We start from the raw sequence: 19,530 nt of genomic DNA on the forward strand, positions 1-19,530 counted from the left end.
CAGCAATTGGGATACTGAAGAACGCATTTGCTAAATCTAGGACACAATGATAGGTTTTTATCTCCCTACTTAATGTATCCATTAGTGAGGCAATATTGGGTACGGCCGCATGAATAGGTGGCATGACCTTATTTAATTCTCTGTAATCTACTGTCATTCTCCATGTGCCATCCGACTTTCGCACTGGCCATATGGGGGATTTATATGGGCTGTGTGCAGGTCTGATAATACCCACTTCTTCTAATTCCAGCACCATTCTCGATATTTCATCTTGCCCACCTGGGAGTCTGTACTGCCTTACATTAGTAATCCAGCGTGGTTTCAGCAGGCAAATAGGCCCATGTTTCACATGGCCTCTTAATATTGCCTGCACTGCCCAGATACTGATACATCTCTGTCGAAGTCTGAACTCTCCCACAGTTGTCTGGAGAGCCAGACCCCATAGAATATCTATGCCCAAGATGTACTCCTGGACTAGGGCAATAGATACCTTATACTCCTGGGGTGGGAGACACCCAACCCCCAGTTTCAACCATGTTTGGGTGACAGGAATAGTCTGTCCCCCAAAGCCACCAATCATCACTCTGTCCCCATCAAATTTGGTTGGATCTCCGTAAGTAATTGATGTTTCTGCTCCGGTATCCACTAGTGCCATAACCCTTTGAATGTTTTTTCAGGACCAGTAAATCGTTAATTCTACATAGGGCCTCCGGTTCCGTCTGGAGGCCCTAGGGGGACTAACATCCCTCGTCACGCCATGAATTGAGCTATGTCCAATTCTTTTGCTTCCGGTGGCTCAGGCATTGTAGCCCGAGACACCTGAGGCGGCTTTTTGTTCCTATTAGGAACAATGAAATCTTCTAAGTTCCATGTTGTTGTTGGCGTTCTTTCTATAACCCTTACCCTTGGTTTCTTAGGGTAGGTCTGAAATTTTTGATTGTCCTTTAGTTGTCTCCAAAGTTGGAGAAGGATATGGTTGGGCTGGCCGTCAATCTTAGCAAATTGGACCCCAGCCCAAATTAAATCATTAAACATTTGTTTTCGGGAGACCCTTATGGGTCCCGATTGAAGAGCTCGGGTAGCCAGTATTTTGGTTTTAGTCACCGGCAAGACCTTGGCTTCTTCTAGTGTCTGAATGTTGCGCCTATTCCGCAGGCATTCTGTTTCTCCTAGGTCAGCCACTAACTGCGCAGCCTGCTGGACAACTGCTTCTGAGGCCACTAGGGGATTTAATATAGAGACCAGAGTGCTATACAGATGGGAGGGGGCTTGTTGTAAAATTAGGTCTCTCATCCCTGCTGAGAATTTGACCATATCAGGGCCATCAAATGCATCTTCATAAATCGCTTCCCTTACACCTAGCTCACGAAAGTAATTTTGAAGGTCCTCCATGGAGGACCACATCCCTGTATGTAAAGGAATATCAGATTTATTGGGCCATATCATACGGCAGGCCAGCATTAACCATTCTATTATAGAATGGTTTTCATCATTATATTGATTACCTGCATATAGTCTCTGTCTAAGAGCAGGATGGATGGTCATTGTGGCCAATTTGGCTATTTCCAGGCCATTCACCAGAACACTTTCTGCCCCAGAATCCCAGAGTCTTAATAACCAAGCCGGCACACTTTCTCTAGGTTTCTGCCAAAATCGTTGGACTAAGTCCATCAGTTCTGTTGCCGTATATGGTCGGGCTGTTACGTGCAAATGGGTTTGAACGGGGGGCCACTGATCAGGCAGCACCCCTGCCGGTCTGTCCTGTACCTTTTTCATTTTTTGAGTTATAACAGGATGGACTTCTAGTGCGTCCGTGAAAATTGGAGATTCAAGATCCAATTTAGATTGTTTATTTTCCTGATCAACACAGTCCGTTGATTCAGGAGCCTGGTCATTGTTTATTGAAATACTACGAACTTGAGCTATTGGAAGATGTAGAATTGGTTTTTCTCCTGTAATACGCCAAGTTCCTGTTCTAGCTTTTCAAGACGATCTTTTAAAAGTTCATTTTCATTCATTAAAGTATTATTCCTTATTTTGGCATTGTTTAAAGCATTTAATAGCGGCCATGCCACTGTAGAAGCAGCTAATTGTCTTTCTCTAGTGACTAATATATCTTTGCCTAGTCCCTGAAAGTAATCCGCTAGGCGATATGGGGAAATATTTCCCACAACACGTAGGGGACCCCATTTTTCAATGATAGTTGCCAACTCATAATAAGGGGATCCCGCAAATCCTGGGATCTGCCCTGGAATTATTTTATCTAGGGGGGCAATGTTCTCCCCCTTGAAGCATTTACAGAAATTCCACAGAAAGGACATAATGTAAGTTTCAGTATATTCGGCTTGCCTGCCTGGCTCACCAAGTGTATAATCAATGAAAATTATATAAAGGAGTATTATATAATTTAATAATATTAAGATGTTATAATAATGAAATAAGCAAGAGAGTTAGGCACAGCGAGACAAAGAGAATAAATAGGAGGCTTACCCGTGTCGTAGGCTTGCTCAGGAAACTCCAGTGGAGTGGATCTTCCAAAGAGAGAGAGATCCTTCCCCACTGGTAGTCAGCTCTTAAATGGGTCTAGGAGAGGTGGAGCCAGGCTCCACCCCTTCCTGCAGCGCAGGTGAATTGCTTTCACCTATTCTCCCAGGGCTGACTCATTGCTCGCCTCAGGTGACTAATCAGAGGTTCAGGCCGTGACTCAGCAGTTCCCATACAACCACCAAGTTAAACACAACAGTATGAAATACTTACATGTTTACAACTGAATCATGTGTTTTGAAATAAGAATATTGAGATATTGGTGTTGTTCAGAAAATTTTTTGGTGTGATTTTCAGTCATTCATCTTCCATAGCATCTCTATGAATCTCCAGAGATTGAGTTTTAAGCAGATACTGGAAATGAATTGTTTTCAAATTACCTAATAGCTAGAAGCTATTTGCAAAACTTGTCTAAAATGTTTGGGATTAAGCTGGTTTATTTGAGGATTATTTTCCTAATAAAAAAACCTCTTATTTTAAACGTTACATTTGGTATAAGAAAACTATAATTTTACTGGAATATTACAAGCTTGTCTTTTTAAAATCAAAATAGATTATTAGCGTATGATCTCGAAAACTCTGGTCCATTTATCTCATTTTCTCCAAAGAAAAGCAAGAATTTCAAGTCTTAATATAGAGCAGCTGAGCACAAGTTTGGGAAAAAATAAAAAAGCTGAAGAACAAGAAGGTGAACTATATGGATTTGCAGACAATTGAACTTGAAAGTGTACTTCTTTCTTTACCATTTCCTCTCTCTCCTTTTTCCTCTCCTCCTTTCCTGCACTGAAAAAACAGAAGTTATGACAATTTCAAGCCAGGCAGCAAGCAAGAAACTAAACTCCTAAAATAGAATATTTTAGAATTCCCATCCCATGAACAATGCCTTGATTTTTCTGTTTTGTTTTGTTTGTTGTAAATCATTAGGAACCTGTTTTCCAGTCCCTCAACATTTTCCATAGGATGTTGATTCTTATTCTCTAGATTATAACTATTATAATCTTTCAAGGAATCATTTTCAATGGCAAATACATATGAGAAGTAAACTCATGACTACAAAACTAATGTTGTTTTTGTGAGTTACTCAGTTACGTGCCTCATGGAATTTACTTTCCTGCCTTTAGAAAAAATGCTGAGGTTATCCATGCTGATTTCAATGTGCACTGTCAGCCCTGCATATCCTTGCATCTGGGATTTTTCTAAAAAATAAAAATTGCCAAAAAAAAAAAAAAAAAAAAAAAAAGATGAGATCTATGCCCCTACTACAATTCAGTTACATTAGGAAGAAAGCTGGGAGGCATAAAAGGTGCTGAAATCTACTGAAAGAAGAAATCATCTACTTCTACTGAAAGGCAGAAATCTTCTTCCAGACCCTGATGGCAGAGGTACTGTTTTGACATGCATTATTTCCCATGTCCTGCAGAGGACTAGCTTACACACTCAGACAATAATGTAAAATTTTCTAAATTACAGTCCAGTACAGTGTCCTTGAAAAGTCCTAAATGCCCTTGCTAATCTGAGAGTCACACCACACAGAGAAGAACAAAACCAGAGTTGTTTTAGTCACTTCTGAGACTGCCAGAATACTCCTTTGTGTCTCCAGGTGTAGTGCTCTGGATCAGGAAGGCTCTATGCCTGGAGGTTTGTGTGCCTTTATTTCATTATTACCACATATTTATAGTTGAACTGTAATAATTCCTGGACTAACATAAGGAGTAGAGGGCCCTGTTAGTAACATTTTATTCTCCAACTTACTGTAACCATTTTGGATCACAGCCAGTGCACATAAAGAATATGCCTGTGTCTTTATAATTCTGCATTGCCATTTTAGCACTCTGGATTTTAGCCAGTGCTTTTAAAGTGTGTGGCACTAGTTTAATTTCAGCTGATTTGCAAGATATTTATTTTTGATAAATGGATCCATAATGGACATCCATATCTAAAATATGAATTTAATCTTCTACTGGAAACTATATTTGGTTAAATTTTGTTGGTATAACAGTTACTAGTACTGCTTTCACTTTTCATCTTATTTTGGAAATGCCAGATGAAAGATATTTTAAAGAAAAGGATGACAACGGAAAGAAATGTTTCCAGTAAGTCTGATGTTTTATGTCTGTTTGGACATTCAGGCTATGATCAAAATGGCTTACGTGATTTACCTCATAATACATTTCCCTCCCATAATGCATTTCTTCATTACAGTTTTAGACATCTAGCCAAAGAGACTTACCTTCATTATTTCAAGATGCCATTATTCATTAATTAAAAGTAGAAATACTTATGGAACTACCCTAAAAAGGTAGCTAAGTGGTGATGTGATTTTGAATTTTATCTCCTGAAACCTCTTTCATTCATGGACAGTTTGGAAGAAAAAAATCAGAAACTACCAACTTTACAGTCTTCATTTTTACAGAAATATATTTTCCACTTGTCAATTTTATATATTAAAGAAGTATAGATCTGATAATATAGTTGAACAACTGTAATAGTATTTACATCAGGATTAAAATTGGTAAATGTGCAGCAAACAAACATAAATTGTGTATCTCTTTGTATTTTCAAAGATGAACCTACAAACTCTGTTGGTAAATTTCTCCTAACTTGGGCTGAATCTGCACCAGAGAAGTTCCCCTGGAGGTGTGAGAAATTAATCGACATAAGGACTGGAAAAGAGAGAGAAGGGAAGTTGCAGAAGACTGTCTGAACATATGATAGCCATCCTTCTTACTATAAAGGTACCACATCTTCTCAAACTCTTTACTTTGTATTGGAGCAGTTGGCAGCAATTCAGATGGTGGTGAGTATCCTGCAACAAAGGCTACAAACCCATCAGAACCTTAAGACATGTACTTCCTTGTATAGTCAAATTCAGTCAACTAAACTCTGAAAAATGAATTTTTAGGGGAAATTTTTCCTGATGAACTGAAAATGTATCAACAAAACTCCTATGGGGACTCATAACAGTGAAATTAGAAATGAAGATTTACCTTCACTGCAAAATACAGATCCTGGTCGGAGACTGAAGAGTGCATTACAGTTTTCAAAGGTGGGCATGTGAAGAGGGAGGCTACTGGGTTTTAGGAGAGCTTCCTGTTTTGTTTTCTCTTAAGATATTACAGCTGTCTTTTCTTCCTTTTTCTGTACAACCTGTAATACCAAGAAGAACTCTTCTGCACGAAAATCAACTGCTGATTTTCTTAAAATTTTATTGATGCTGTCCTGAAGTCATGCAAAGCTGTAGCTGTGCTCAAGTGACTGAGAATTTAACTACATGTTGTGTAGCATGTTGTGGGATGTGCTACAGATATAGCTAAACAGTCACATGTTAATTATACACACCTTATAGAAAAAAAAACAAACAAAGGAAACAGAGTGAAATATTGTGCTAATAGTATGTTATTTTAATATACAAATATTTAATTTAGTGGGAGACTGAATTCTTAAAATAGTAATTAATCTATATTTCCTAAATGTGTTTCAAGGGGCTGTCATTTTTAACCAACATTTCACAAAAGTCTTGTAGACACAGCAGGGCTGTGAATTACATTTTTTGGCAGATGAGGATTTACTATTCCTATCATCAGTCTTTGTTCAATATGATCTATGCTTCCGCTAAGTGTATCTGTTCCTCTAGAAGCAGTGTAGCAATACAACTCAAAACAACCTAGTCCTGAAACCCCAAGATAGAAGGCATGTCCAGGTTGAATTTGTTTTTCTATTGTTGTGAACACATAGGGCAAGAAAATGTTGTAAGTAAATAAAGGAAGACATCTAAGAATACTGCTGTAGATTCCTGTTTGTCTACTAAAGAGTCTGTCATGGTTTTGTGATTTTTGGTTTTCGGTATTCCACATCATAACATCATGTAGGGCAGCGGGAGTTTAACTGTTAATGCTCAAATTCTGGGTACCTGCCCAGAAGAAAAGAACAACTACGTTCCCCAGGGGACTTTGCGGTCACAGAGAGTCTTGAGATATAACTCCTGGCAAGGTCACCTGATGTGCTCTTCTTTGCCTGCCCTTCTTCGTCGGCTCTCCTCCCCTCTCCCTGCTGCTCAACTGGACTGTGCATCTCACCTCAGCATTGTGGTGAGGCCTATCCACCTTTCGGACATTCTCTCTTTCATTATATTTGATTTATTAGCTTCAATTTTAATTATACTGTATTATAGTGTGTTATTTTGCATTCTGATACTATATTTAGTAAATTAGTTTGTTTCTCCTCAGATCATTGCCACTGTTTTTAATTATTTTGGGGTCTCCTTTTCCCTTTTTCTGGAGGCGCGGATTTTGCGAAATCCCTCCGCCCCGCTAGTCACGGAACTGGGCCGAACCAGCCCGTAAACTGTTGACAGAGTCACTGCATGTTTATAATCTTGATGACAAACAGCAACTTTTTAGTTGGAGTAAGAGTCTGGCACTACAGTACCATCTCAGTGCTCACAGTGCTCAAAGCAGGACATACTGCATGAGGAAAGTGATATCACCTCAACAGATTTCTTCTTTTCTTTGAGAAGCCAAATCTCTTTGAACATGTACTATTCTCTTCATAGTCTCCTTTGTTTGTCACTAGCCAACAGAATTTTTTCTATCAAGACATTGACAGTGTGGCAGAAGTTAGCTCTATCAAGCTAAATTATGACAGATTGAAATCCAAACGTCATCTGTACAAATTACTGTTCAGAGGAACTGTGTACCTTGTTCCATGGATTTTACCAATCTGGGTCCACAAAATTCATATGAATAAATGCCAGAGGTGTTGCATCTCTGACTATAAACATAATACCTAACTAAAGAGGATAAAACTAAACTTTGAAATAAAATCTTAATAAAAACTGGGACTAGTCTGATGATAGACTATGATGCAAACCATGTTAATTTTATGCTATGATGTTGAAGAAACTGTTTTTTAACTTTTTGAGGCTAATAATTGTTACTTATGTGTAAAGAGACAATTATGCTCAAGTGTAATGCCTACAATTTTATTATATTGGCCTGCCACATAGAAGGGAGATAGTGGTGGTATGGAAGTAGAGGTTGAACTTTCCTGCCAATATTCCATTAAATTTTGTTGCTGTGAAACAGATGGCAGCAGAGGGACAGTATGACAGAATGCTGTCTGACACAGAAGTGCTTATGAAGCAAAGGGATGCAATTGAATTCCTCCATGCAGAAAAAATGGCACCAATTGATTTTCATCAATTCTTGCTGAATATTTTTGAAGACCAAACAGTGCATGTTAGCACAGTGAGGTGGTGGGTGGTGCATTTCAGCTGTGTTGCCAGTGATGTGAAAGACAAGCCATGTTCAGGACAGCCACACACAGCTGTCACACCATACAATGAAAAGTGTATCAATCAGCTCATCCGTGCAAATTAGTGAATTACAACCAAGGGACTGTGTATGGAGCTGAATATCAGCTTCAATACACTAGAAATGACAGTGGCAACACTGGAATATTGCTGTTTGCACTGGTGGGTCCGACATGCTCAGATGGGAAAAGAAATAACACTGAATACAAGTTTGTCATGATTGAATGAACCAATTGGAGGATGCAGGTGACAGTTTCTTGGATTGCATCATTACTGGTGACAAGAGTGGTGTAATAACTACAAACTAGAGTCAAAACAGCAGATCATGGAGTGTTCACATGAATTCTCCATCAAAAAAAAGTTCAGGGTACAGCCCTCAGTAGGTAAAGTTATGTGCACTCTCTTTTGGGATAGGAAAGAGGAAATCCCCCTGGCTGGAACCCCCAGATCAGGAAAGATGTGGAATTTTTCAACAAGGCCCAGAGGAGGGTCACAAAGATGACTAGAGGGCTGAAGCACCTCTCCAATGAAATCAAGTTGAGGGAGCTTGGCTTCTTTGGTCTGGAGAAGAAAAGGCTCCTGGGAGACCTCATTGTGGCTTTGTAGTATTTAAAGGGAGTTTATAAACAGAAGAAAGGTTGGCTTTTTGCATGCATAGATAGTGATAGGACAAGGGGAAATTATTTTAAATTAAAGGAGTGGACCTCTAGGTCAGATATCAGAAAGATTTTCACCAAGAGGGTGATGAGGTGTTCAAACAGGCTGCCCAGAGAAGATCCCAGATGAGATGACCTGTTCCTGGAGGTGTTCGAGGCTAGATGGGATCCTGGGCTTGATCTAGCAGTTGGCAACCTTACCTGTGGCAGGGAGGTTGAAACTAGATGATCTTTGAGGTCCCTTCCAACCCAAGCCATTCTACAATTTCATGATTCTATGATTCTAAGATTTCCTGAAATCCAGACCAACAGTCAGCTCTGCCTAGTACATCTCAGTGCTGACTAAGCTGAATTGAACTTTCAGAGTCAGATCAGAGAAGACAGCCTTTCTCTTGCAACACAATAATGCCAGCCTCCATACCTGTATGAAGACCATGGAGCACATTGCCAATCTTTTCTGAGTCTACTCCACCCACTGTGTAGTCCAGATTTGGTGTCTTCTGAGTTTCATATGTTTGGGCCAATGGATAGACTGTGCGGGCAACATTTTCCTAGTAGCAATGCCAACATAGCAGCAATGAAACAGTGGGTCACCTCTGCTGGTGCAGATTTTGATGAGTGTAGCATGCAAGGCAAGGTTCATCAGTAGCAAAAATGCATAGATAATGGTGGTGACTGTATTGAAAATTAGTCTTTGCACTCTATATAGCTGTTGTAGTTTCCATCAAGATATTAATCTCAGAGCAACTTACATAGTATAGTCATCTAGAAGAAATTTTTTTCTGATTAGCTAGAGATGGTGGTCATGGCAGCTGACTGCAAATTCATCAGAGAATTTCAAAGAGAGAACAAACAAACAAAAAAAAACCCTATGCTTCAGTTTACCAAAATACACTCTATATCTACCTAGATATTTAGCAGAAAACATTGTGGTCTAGAAAAGATGTAGATACTTCAATGCAGAAAATGTATATGCACATCCATACACACATCCACATATTCATATTGTATAGTAACTGGTGAGTCATGGCCTGAACCACTGACTGAGCAGGTGCTGGGGAGAAGACCAAGTCACCCCTAGGAGCACAGGTAAAGGCAATTCACCTGTGCAACCAGAAGGGTGGAGCATAGCTCCATCTCTCTTAGACCTCATTTAAGGATTGACTGCCAATCTGGAAGGATCTCTGGCTGGAGATTCCTTGCTTGTGGAGTCTCTTCTGTGAGCCTAGATATCCAGAGAGTGAGCACCTTTTTTTTTCCTTTGCAACACCATTCCATCCATGTTAGCCCCTTTGCTGTTAAGCTCCTCTGTTGCCTTTCTGCCATGCTGACCTTTTTTGTAAAACATATAATAACATTTTGTGCTTGTAATTGTTTCTTTTAGTTGCATTGGTAGACTTTTTTAACTTTGAAGTTACCTTCCTTTCTATAGAAGCCAAAGAAAAAAAAATGCAAAAGAAAAAAAAGTTAATTAGTATGTATTCCAATTCTATTAAATAAATTCTTGCATGTGTCCAAGACTGGAAGGAAGTGACTTGTCTTATTATCTTCTATTCTTTATTAAAGTTGCTCTTTTGAGCTCTGTCAAATCAATTTTTTCTATCGGTCATCAGTGTGTTGTGAATAAGTACTGCTGCACTTCAGGGGAGTTTTACACTAAAGGGCAGATAGAGATAACAATTTAACAGTACATGCTTTTTTTCCTCAATTACGTCACCTCTGGAAAACTTCTCCAGAATTCTGAGAAATGAGAGCAACCCAATGTAGCAAGGGGCAGGTAAGTTTGTCAGAAGTTCATGAGAAATCACAGAATTATGCAATAAATAATTCTCACAGGACTATCTCTTTCTCTCACAGAGCTATTCTATTTTCTGGGGGGAAAACTCTCTTAAGGGGCTGTATTAGTTTCAGCTGGGAGAGAACTGTTTTCTTTAGAGTATCTGGTGTAATGCTGTATTTTGGTCCTAGGAGGAAGACAATGTTGATAATATGCTGATGTCTACAGTTGCTGCTAAGCAGTGTTGTATGGAGCCATTCTCAGTGAAGGGCCTAAAGAGCTGGGAGGGAATAAGGACAGCTGACTTAAATCAGCCAAAAGGATATTCCATATCGTATGACATCACGTGGGAGGAATTTTGAGGGAGTTGAGCTTTCTCTCTTTTGATGATTGTAAAGTGGTGAGTAATTTCTTGTGCATCATTTCTTATAAATTCAAAAAGTCATATATAATTGTTATTATCCTTTCTTCTATCTTAGCTACTAATACTTTTATTTCAATCCACAAGTTCTGCTTATTTTCTATTTATTTCCAATTCTCTCTCCCATCCCACTGGGAAGAGAGGCAATTGAATGGGACTGTGTGGTGCTTAGTCACAGGTTAAACTATGACAGTCAATTTGGCACCCAACACAGAGTCTGAAGGGTTAAGATAACAGCAGATCTAATTGGGCGGTGTTAACACAGGGTGTTGTGGTAGTTTGATAATTGCTTGTCAGGATGTTAGTTTTTGACTGTTTATGGAGAACCTCGCTTGCTGCTTATTTTCTATGCTGTGTTGTTTGTCATTCCCGGAGGCTGAATTAAGGTTTCTATTTTGCTATGCTGATATATGCCTTAGCACATATGATAATTAAATTGGCAACTGAGAAACTGCTGTTTTGTGTATTCAGCCTTGTTGTCATCTTTGGGTTTTGGAAGCATTAGTATTTCCATAGTATTAGCAATGACATACTTTACTTGCTCTTCTCAGGGAGCAGAGCTGGGGAAGACACTTCTTTCAGCCTCTTTCACTTTTTTCTTCAGAGCTTGTGAGCTAGTTACAATAGCTCTTCGAAATTTTGAATATTTTTGGGATGTTCAAACCATCATGCTCTTATTACTACGCATCATGAATGTGTTTCAAATTGTTTAAGATTAAACAATTATTTAAGAATGCTACCAAGACAGGATAGTTTTGAGTGGCAGAAAGCATGGAATGGTATGGGCAGGTGCTTAGATCTGTAGGCAAACCCAATGGTTTATAACCTCACCTCTGAACAACTGCAAAATTCTGGAAAACCAGAGGAATGTTTGGAATAGGTCTGCTGTCACCCTAGCAATCCTAAAGAGGCATAAATCACTGCAGCCTACTGGGGCCTGGCCCATGCTTACCAAGCTCTGCTTGATACTATTTAGCACACTCAAGGAGAATATTTCTGGATCTGATGACAATGCAGCAGACCCTCAAGTTCTGTTATAGATCCTGCAGCATCTTGGAATCCTGCAACAGGTCCTGCATTGCTTTGAGAATTGTGATACTCTACTGTCACTCCAGCCCTTGTAATTGGTCCTGTGGTTGTTCCTGCTATGGGTCTTGTGGCTATTCCAAGTATTGCCACGAGACAATTTCTTGTGAGAAAAGTGCTTGGTACCCAGAAGTACACCCCCGTGGTTGCTTCAGCTCCTGCAACAAGCCCTGTGGCTGCTCCAAGCATTGAAACAAGCCCTGTGGTCACTCCAGCCCCTTCAAAGAGTCCTGTGTATGCTCCAACTCCTGCAACAGTTCCTGTTCCAGTTGCTTCAATTCTTCCTCTAAGACTTCTGATGGGCTTTGCAGGTGCCACAACTCTCACAACTAGTCCTGTGGTCACTCCCACTCTTGCGACAAGCTCTACAGTTCAACTAGAGAACCAACTAGTGACACTATCAATTGCCTCTATAAGCAAGATGGGGGGGAAAGAAGTCTACGAAAGTCAGAATGTTTAGAGAAGAGAGCATTTAAGTTTGGAGAAGATGGAGTGGGAGGAGGAAGAAATAGAAACCACCTACTTCCTTACATTAAGTAAGCCCTTAAATGGGATCTAGGAGAGGTGGAGCCAGGCTCCACCCTTTCTGGTAGCATAGGTGAACTGCCTTCACCTGTGCTCCCACGGCTGACTCATTGCTTACCTCAGTTGGTCAATCAGAGGTTCAGGCTCTGTGATCAACAGTTCCCATACACCTGTCTATATCTCTCTGGATGGCATCCTGTCCCTCAGGTGTGTCAACCACACCACCATTCCATGGCCACTACAGCTCAGGCAGCCTCCAATCCTGATGTCACAAATCAGTTCACTAACATTGGTGAGCAACAAATCCAGCACTGAATCCCATCTAATGGGGCTGCCTACTACTTGTCTCAGGAAATTACCCTCAATATGTTCCAGTAGCCTCCTGGTATGCCTTCAGCTCACTGGGCTATTTTTCCAGCAGATGTCAAGTTGTTTGAAGTCTCCCATTAGGATGAAAGCCTGTGACAGCAATGCCTCCAGCAGGTGGAGGAAGAAGTCTTCATCAACAGACTTCTCTTGATCAGGTGGCCTGAAGTAGATGTGAACCACAAGGCTCCCTTTGTTGCCTTGGTCTCACTGCTGATAGTTTCTCTTGCCAGTGTCCATCCTTCAGGGACAGTTCTTTACACTCTATTCCTTTCTTGATATAGAAGACAATGCCTCCCCCGCTCATCTGTCATTCCTCATCTGTCTTTCTGAACAGCAACAGCTTGCAGGCAACAATAGCCACAGTCTAGTCATAGGAATTATTCTACCAGGTTTCAGTAACAGCAACTGCATCGTGGATTTTCAGTAGCATGGTGGCTTCCAACTCCTCCTGTATGTTTCCCAAGCTGTGTATGCTGGTGTAGAGGCACTTCAGCTGGACAGCTGATTTTGTTGCCTTCTTGAAGGATAACTCCTTAATTACTATGAAGAATTTACCTTAGTCTCCCTGTTGCCTTCATCATCATGAGATTTCAAGCATGCAGGAGTTTTAAGTCTCCTACTAGGACCTTGTCTCTCTAACTTAGCTATACCACCCCATACCTTGTTATGGACAGGCTCTCTATTGCCCCCTTCCCCCCTTCAAACCTAGTTACACAATGTTATACAGTCCGTGATTTGAATATTTTTGTTCATCAGTTTGATTAGAACTAGCAGCAAATTGTATCAAACTCTTGCTGCTTAGTTTGGCATTTGTATCCTGAATCTTCACTTTCCAGAGAGTAAATATTCTGATTATATTAGTAATTAAGAGTAAAGCTTAATAAAAATATTTGGAAATAAATGAAACTATACACTTTCCAGATCAACTTTGATATGTACTTGTTACTTGTTGATATGGCTTGTTACATGAAACTGATAATGGATCACATTTGAAGGTCATGACTTCAGCAGTTCTGAATAATGTGAAATATAAATTTGAAAGCTGATAACAACAGCAAATTTAATGTCATTCACTACTCAATAATGGACTGAAAGAAATCTTCATAAATGTTGCAAAGGAAATTGAAATATGAAATCTAATGTTTGACAAGTTGCAAGTGAAAAGTTTGAGGAAGTATTCATTTTTATTTTAATATTATCAGTTATTATTTATAGGAGAATGCAAAACTGGGAAGTGCACATCAAACTAAATTGTAAAAAAACATTTGCCCATCCTTGTTGAATCACATTTTTTCATATATATCATCATTTCATTTAAGGAATGAATAAGGCAAATGAAGACTGCATTTCTTTGCAGTTCCTCAAATATAGGAAAACATAATTTTAAAATTAGTTAATAACATTGATCTTAGGAATTAAATTAAACCTTCATGAAGAAATTTTTAGAGATATTTTTAAGAATAATTATTTTTAAAACTTTGCATATCCATTTTATACTTCTGCTTCTAGCTCAAAACAACCTTCTGAACCTCTTAAGGTTGGTAGTCATCCTCCTGTTCATTTTAAGATCTTTTCCAGTGCTATTTGCAATGATTTTCACTTCTCAGTGATATAATGAATAGTGCTGCTTGCTGCATTTCGGATGGACTCTATTAGTAGAAATATACCACTTCTTGTTTTATATTCAATATCCCTGTAAAGATAGCCTTATAAGTTGGATTTGCTTTGTTATTGTAGCTGGTAAATGAAGTAATTTTCGCCTGATTATTCCCAGGTTCACTTCTTGACGAGTAAGACAATCTTCTCTATTTCAGACATACTACATACAAAGCGTTTTCTCCTGAATCTTTTACTGCATTTTTCAATTGCCTATATTTTAATAGATCTCTGTAATTCTTAAAGACTTTTTTTTTTCCCTTGTACAGGAATAATACAGAAGAAAAATACTTGGAGATAAGAAAATTTTTCAAGTTTTGCCTGTAAAGTAACATTACTGCCCTAGATACTATTTAAACAAAGGGCTATGACAACACCTCTGCTAACTGACAGCTACTCAAAGAATATTCTCCTTCTGTTCTAATTCTCGCTTCTCTCATTCACCCTTTCTGTATTTATATTTCTTCCATTTCTCATGCAGAGGTCTTCAACTGCCTCTGTGTTTGACCTTAGCCTCAGTTAATTTTTCACTGTTTTACACAATTAAACAATGAGAAACAGCTTTTCTCATAAAGATAACATCAATTCCATTTATTTTCTATGAAAGCTTTTTTATACATATATACGCATGCATGCATGTATTCATGTGTGTGTATATTCATGAATTGTCTTTGTGATTATAAAAAGCAGACCTAAAGTATTTAATTTCTTTTAATTCTGCTTCTCTTGCACCCTGTAACATTGATGGCTTCAGAAGAGTAGAAAGAGCAGAGAATTTAACTTCGAATAGTTTTTAAGTATCATATATTTTCCAAACAGTTGCTATTCTATACTGATAGAGTATACTCTTCCAGGAGTAAGACACTAGTTCTTTTACATGAAAATGACAGCTTATTGAAAAGACACCATGAATGATGTAACTGAAGAATGACATTTTTAATAAATTAATCTGTTCAAATTTCCAATTATTCATAAACATCCTCTTTCTATCATTCTCTCAACTCCAACAAAAAGACTTTCTGTAAACTTTTTTTCTGTCCTTCTGCAAAGGCATCATACTCCATCCTACTAGCTTATATTGCTGTACAGTACTGTAAGAAAGGAAAAGGAATGAGAACAAAGCTGGAGGGACAACTAGAAGAGATAGAAAATGAGTGACAAAGTCTGACTTCTTCAGCTGTTTAAACCTTGTCCTGTATGTTCCTAGTGAAAATGTATTTAATTGATTACCATCTTGCACCACATCCTGTAGAGCCAAGGTCTACCCGCCATCTCAATAAAAAAAATTCTAATAATCCATTCATAAATAAAGTATTTTTCTTGTTGTTATTAGTTTTCATCTAATGATTTCATTGCAGTTTATTAATCTGAGTGACAGTTTTTCAGTGTTCCTAGCTCATTCGATTTCTCTCACAGAAATATCAATGACATCAAACCAAATCTGTATTTACATGTATGAAATGTGGAAAGCTTCAAGGAGAAACAGATAGGACAGCAAAATCCAATATGCACATACTACAGAGTATTTAAGAAGATGAAAAATTTGATTCTCCTCAGTGGAGAAAACAGAAATTTGAATTTCACAGCAGTTGGTTATAATTTAATAGCCACTGATTCTTCTCCTATTTTTGATTATCTGATTTAATATACAGATTTTAAAGGGGTGATGTGTCTTGAAACAGCCAGCATATTCAGAAGAGGCAACTCATTAAATTTGAGGATCTGTCCATTATCCTTTTCAAGCAGTATTCTGAGTGTTGGGACTCTTTTCCTATCCAGAATGACTTATCAGCCCTGGACATTCAACCCCTCAAAACTTTGTCAGATGATAAGAAAATAACAAAAATATACATTATTTTTTTCTCTGCTGCACTAATTATTTTTTCTTCTTATCTAAGCAGATTCAACATATGTGTCATTTTGAAAGCTGGAACCTTTTTGTGTGTATTAGAAATGATTTTTCTAATTTTTTTTAATGTGTTGTGCCTCGAATTAACACTTCTAAGGCTAAAACATTGCCTCTACATTGAGCTTCACAGAATGCAAAGTATGAATAAAACATTTTGTGTTTGCAAAGCGTGCATGTGAAAACAGAATGTAGACCCTGATGCCCACTAGACCACTACTAGATTCCTGATAAATTCCCAATACCACCAATGGGGTAAAGAGCTAATCTCGTGAGAGATTCATATTCCTTTGGGAAGGGATTAAGAACAACCAGAAACTGTGAATGCAACTTGTACTCTCAGAGTCAACACTGGAGTACTCTGAATTCTTTCACAGGAAAAATAGCTCTGGCGCTAAAACATATTGCCATCTGCATTTCTTTTTCAAAATTGCATTGTAGGTACTAATGGGTAGCAAGATTGCCAATGTGGAGAAGAAAAGGGAAGAAAAAGATCAGCTGAAAAAAAAAAGCTAACAAAACTTTTATAGCATACAAAATCAGCAGAGACTTCAGAGGGTCTTCAAAAGAGCACAGGAAAGCAATAGAGGCATTTGTTTTGTTTCTTCAAACTTCCTAAATAACAAGGTTTGATAAAGAAATTCTGATTAGATAAAAGGGCCACCTTGCAAAGGTGGTTGAGTAGTGAAACAGGTTCATAGGATGGCTATGAAACCTCAATTATTTGAGCAATTCTAAACTTGACTGGACACAGACCTGGCTGACCTGCTCAGGTAGATATTTTCCAATTTGTTAGTTTGATTTTTATCTAGCTTCTGATGGACTTTTTGTTATGAGTTAAATACAGGTGCATTAATGGAGAAAATCGCTCTTGCTGTACTTGTTGCTTTGCTTCACCTTTGCTATAACTGTTAATTTTCAGTTTTGGAAAAATAGGGACTAGCATTACTAGCAAACTGAAAGTATTTTTTTTTTTTAGCAGAAAGAGAAAAACTATAAATCTAAATAGGAACAGAATGGGTCTTTGAGTCCTCTTAAAACATGGTACATTTTGAAGCCATTGAAACTGCAAGTACATATTCTCCTGTCAGTTTGTGACACCATCCACTACACCTGCTGGCCTCAATTACATAAAAGCTTTTACTGATCCTTAATTTGATACTTGCTGCTGAATCTGAGAAGCTCATGAAATACGGTGATTACTGGCAACTTCAGATCTCTTGACTGTGTGATCTTTCTTGTTATGTTACTACAACAGAGTAAAGTCTCGCAGAAGGCCTGTTTGAAAAGGTATAATGAAGTAATTCCTTTAACATATATCTATTACTGTTATTATTATTAGCTTTTTTTTTTTTTTTTCCCCTGTGGGGGATTTTTTTTTCAAAGGAAATGTTTTATTTTCCTTTAGTTTTAGTCCTCCCTGCCTTGTCTTGATAATAAAACCAGTAACTGTACAATTCACTCCCCCTCAGATTTCAGCATAAATTAGCCCAGCACACATTTATCTCCTCTTCTGCCCAATGCATAGTATTAGAAGCATATAATGATATGCAAGGGATGGGAATGGTAATTGGTCACATTCAGCTGCAACCTCATTCAGCTTCAAAGGAAATAGGAACTAGCATACATACTGAGTGAGAACTAATAGCTGTGTCAGCAAGTCTTCTTATCTTTGACACAGATGTGGTAGATGTGGTCTCTGAGAGACCTAGTAGGCAGACGTAAAAAGGGCAAAGAGCTCTTCTTTCCTCTTCTTTCAACACTAATTGAAATCTTGATTTGCGTTATGTGACACAGTGTTTTTGTTGTTATCAAATGATTACAGATATGCATATGAAAATTCAGTCTGAATCTGATTAAATTATTTGCTTCATTGACATTTTGTTTCCTACTGTACCTACACCTTCCATGATTCTTTTATCATTTTGAAACTTCCTGCATTTAAATTATGCACACCATTATTCTGTTATAGACTACTGTGAACAAAAGCTTGCAATATAATTTCCTCACATCATATATTATCTTTCAAATGCTTGTGATATCTTCTTGCATTTGCTCCTCTTCTCAGTTAAACATTTCCAGACATTTCAGTTTGTCTTCAGGGCATGTCATTCTTTGGTCTTTTCTAACTTGTAATATGATCTCATGTCACATGTGAGATAAGGATAGTTTGGAAAACACTGCTTCACTGAACTCTCTCTTCAAATATGTTACTGCCCAAATGCAAGAAAGAACTTTCAGTCGAGCCAGTGTATGGGAACTGTTGAGTCACGGCCTGAACCACTGATTGATCACCTGGGAAAAGGACTGAGTCAGCTCTGAGAGAACAGGTGAAGGCAATTCACCTGCGTGACCAGAAGGTTTGCTCTCTTTTAAACCCCCAGTTGAGGGCTGACTGCCACTGGGAAAGGATCTTTTGCTGGAGAGCCTTCCTTGGTGGAGCTTTGCCCTGCAAACCTGGAATCTTCTGATATGCGTAATCAATCTTCTTCCCTTCCCTTACAGCACCTTTCTATCATGCTGGTCCTTCCATCATTACACCTCTGGTGAAATACCTTTTCCCATCGTATTGATCTGTCCAATTGCTACAGCCAGCAATGAAATCAAATAATGGACGAAGTAGGCACATTCACAGAAAAGGTTCAGTGAGTGACAGACTAACTGAACTAACTGTAAATGCAAAGAGTATAGCCTTATGTAGATTTTTATGAAGATTCGAATTTGTGATTTTGATGTAGTGTTATTAATTATTTGATCCATATTGCAGAAATTCACTGGTAGTACTATGAGACTAGTTCTCAGCACTGTTAAAAATTGGAAAGAATGGAGCAGAGAATAAACTGGAAATCGAAAAAGAGGAGGAAAAGAGGGCAGCTAGGAAAAAACATTCCAGTTTGAAAAAAATGTGTTAGGTTCCCATATTGCCCACAAATTTTGAGGTTAAGTTTCCACTCCTTTTAATAGTAAAACCTCCTTTTACCCAGAATCATACTGTTCACGCTGTATTTTTTAACACTCCATGCCCTGAAGGCCATACTGTGGAGCTGATTTCAATAATTTCAAAGTATAAAATTAATCACATTAATCTGTTTCCCTAAAGTGATAAAACCATCCATAGAAGGCCATAGCTGTTCTAGCTCCATCCAGATTTTAGCCTGGGTAAAAGTTCACGTGGCATTGTGTCTGCATCTGGCATACTGTCTTCCTGAGTTACTGTGTTATGTTCACTGGAGGTGTGTGTGTGAATGTTTGGTTTTCTCTGTGCCCTATTAACTAGTG

General features: G+C 38.4%; 1 protein-coding gene and 1 long non-coding RNA gene across 2 annotated transcripts; one reads left to right on the forward strand and one right to left on the reverse strand.

Annotated features, from left to right (window-relative positions):
* Positions 1-397: 397 nt before the first annotated feature.
* Positions 398-1,392, reverse strand: LOC149919745 (uncharacterized). Its single transcript, XM_090139384.1, has one exon. It carries the CDS (start codon positions 1,390-1,392, stop codon positions 751-753), a length of 642 nt encoding a protein of 213 aa, XP_089995510.1. The 3' UTR covers positions 398-750.
* An 8,825-nt stretch (positions 1,393-10,217) lies between these two features.
* LOC149919746 (uncharacterized) lies at positions 10,218-14,805 on the forward strand. The gene is made up of 3 exons (XR_016463689.1): positions 10,218-10,288; positions 10,480-10,688; positions 14,615-14,805. It is a non-coding gene; the product is annotated as an uncharacterized LOC149919746 (long non-coding RNA).
* Positions 14,806-19,530: the final 4,725 nt, after the last annotated feature.

Source organism: Phasianus colchicus, chromosome 1 (genome assembly GCF_987193195.1).
Source record: "Phasianus colchicus chromosome 1, bPhaCol1.hap1.1, whole genome shotgun sequence".
Taxonomy (NCBI): Eukaryota; Metazoa; Chordata; class Aves; order Galliformes; family Phasianidae; genus Phasianus; species Phasianus colchicus.

Bases quoted from the DNA above. Each gene is read 5' to 3' on its own strand.
- LOC149919745 (XM_090139384.1), bottom strand. From the start codon at position 1,392: ATGGAGGACCTTCAAAATTACTTTCGTGAGCTAGGTGTAAGGGAAGCG.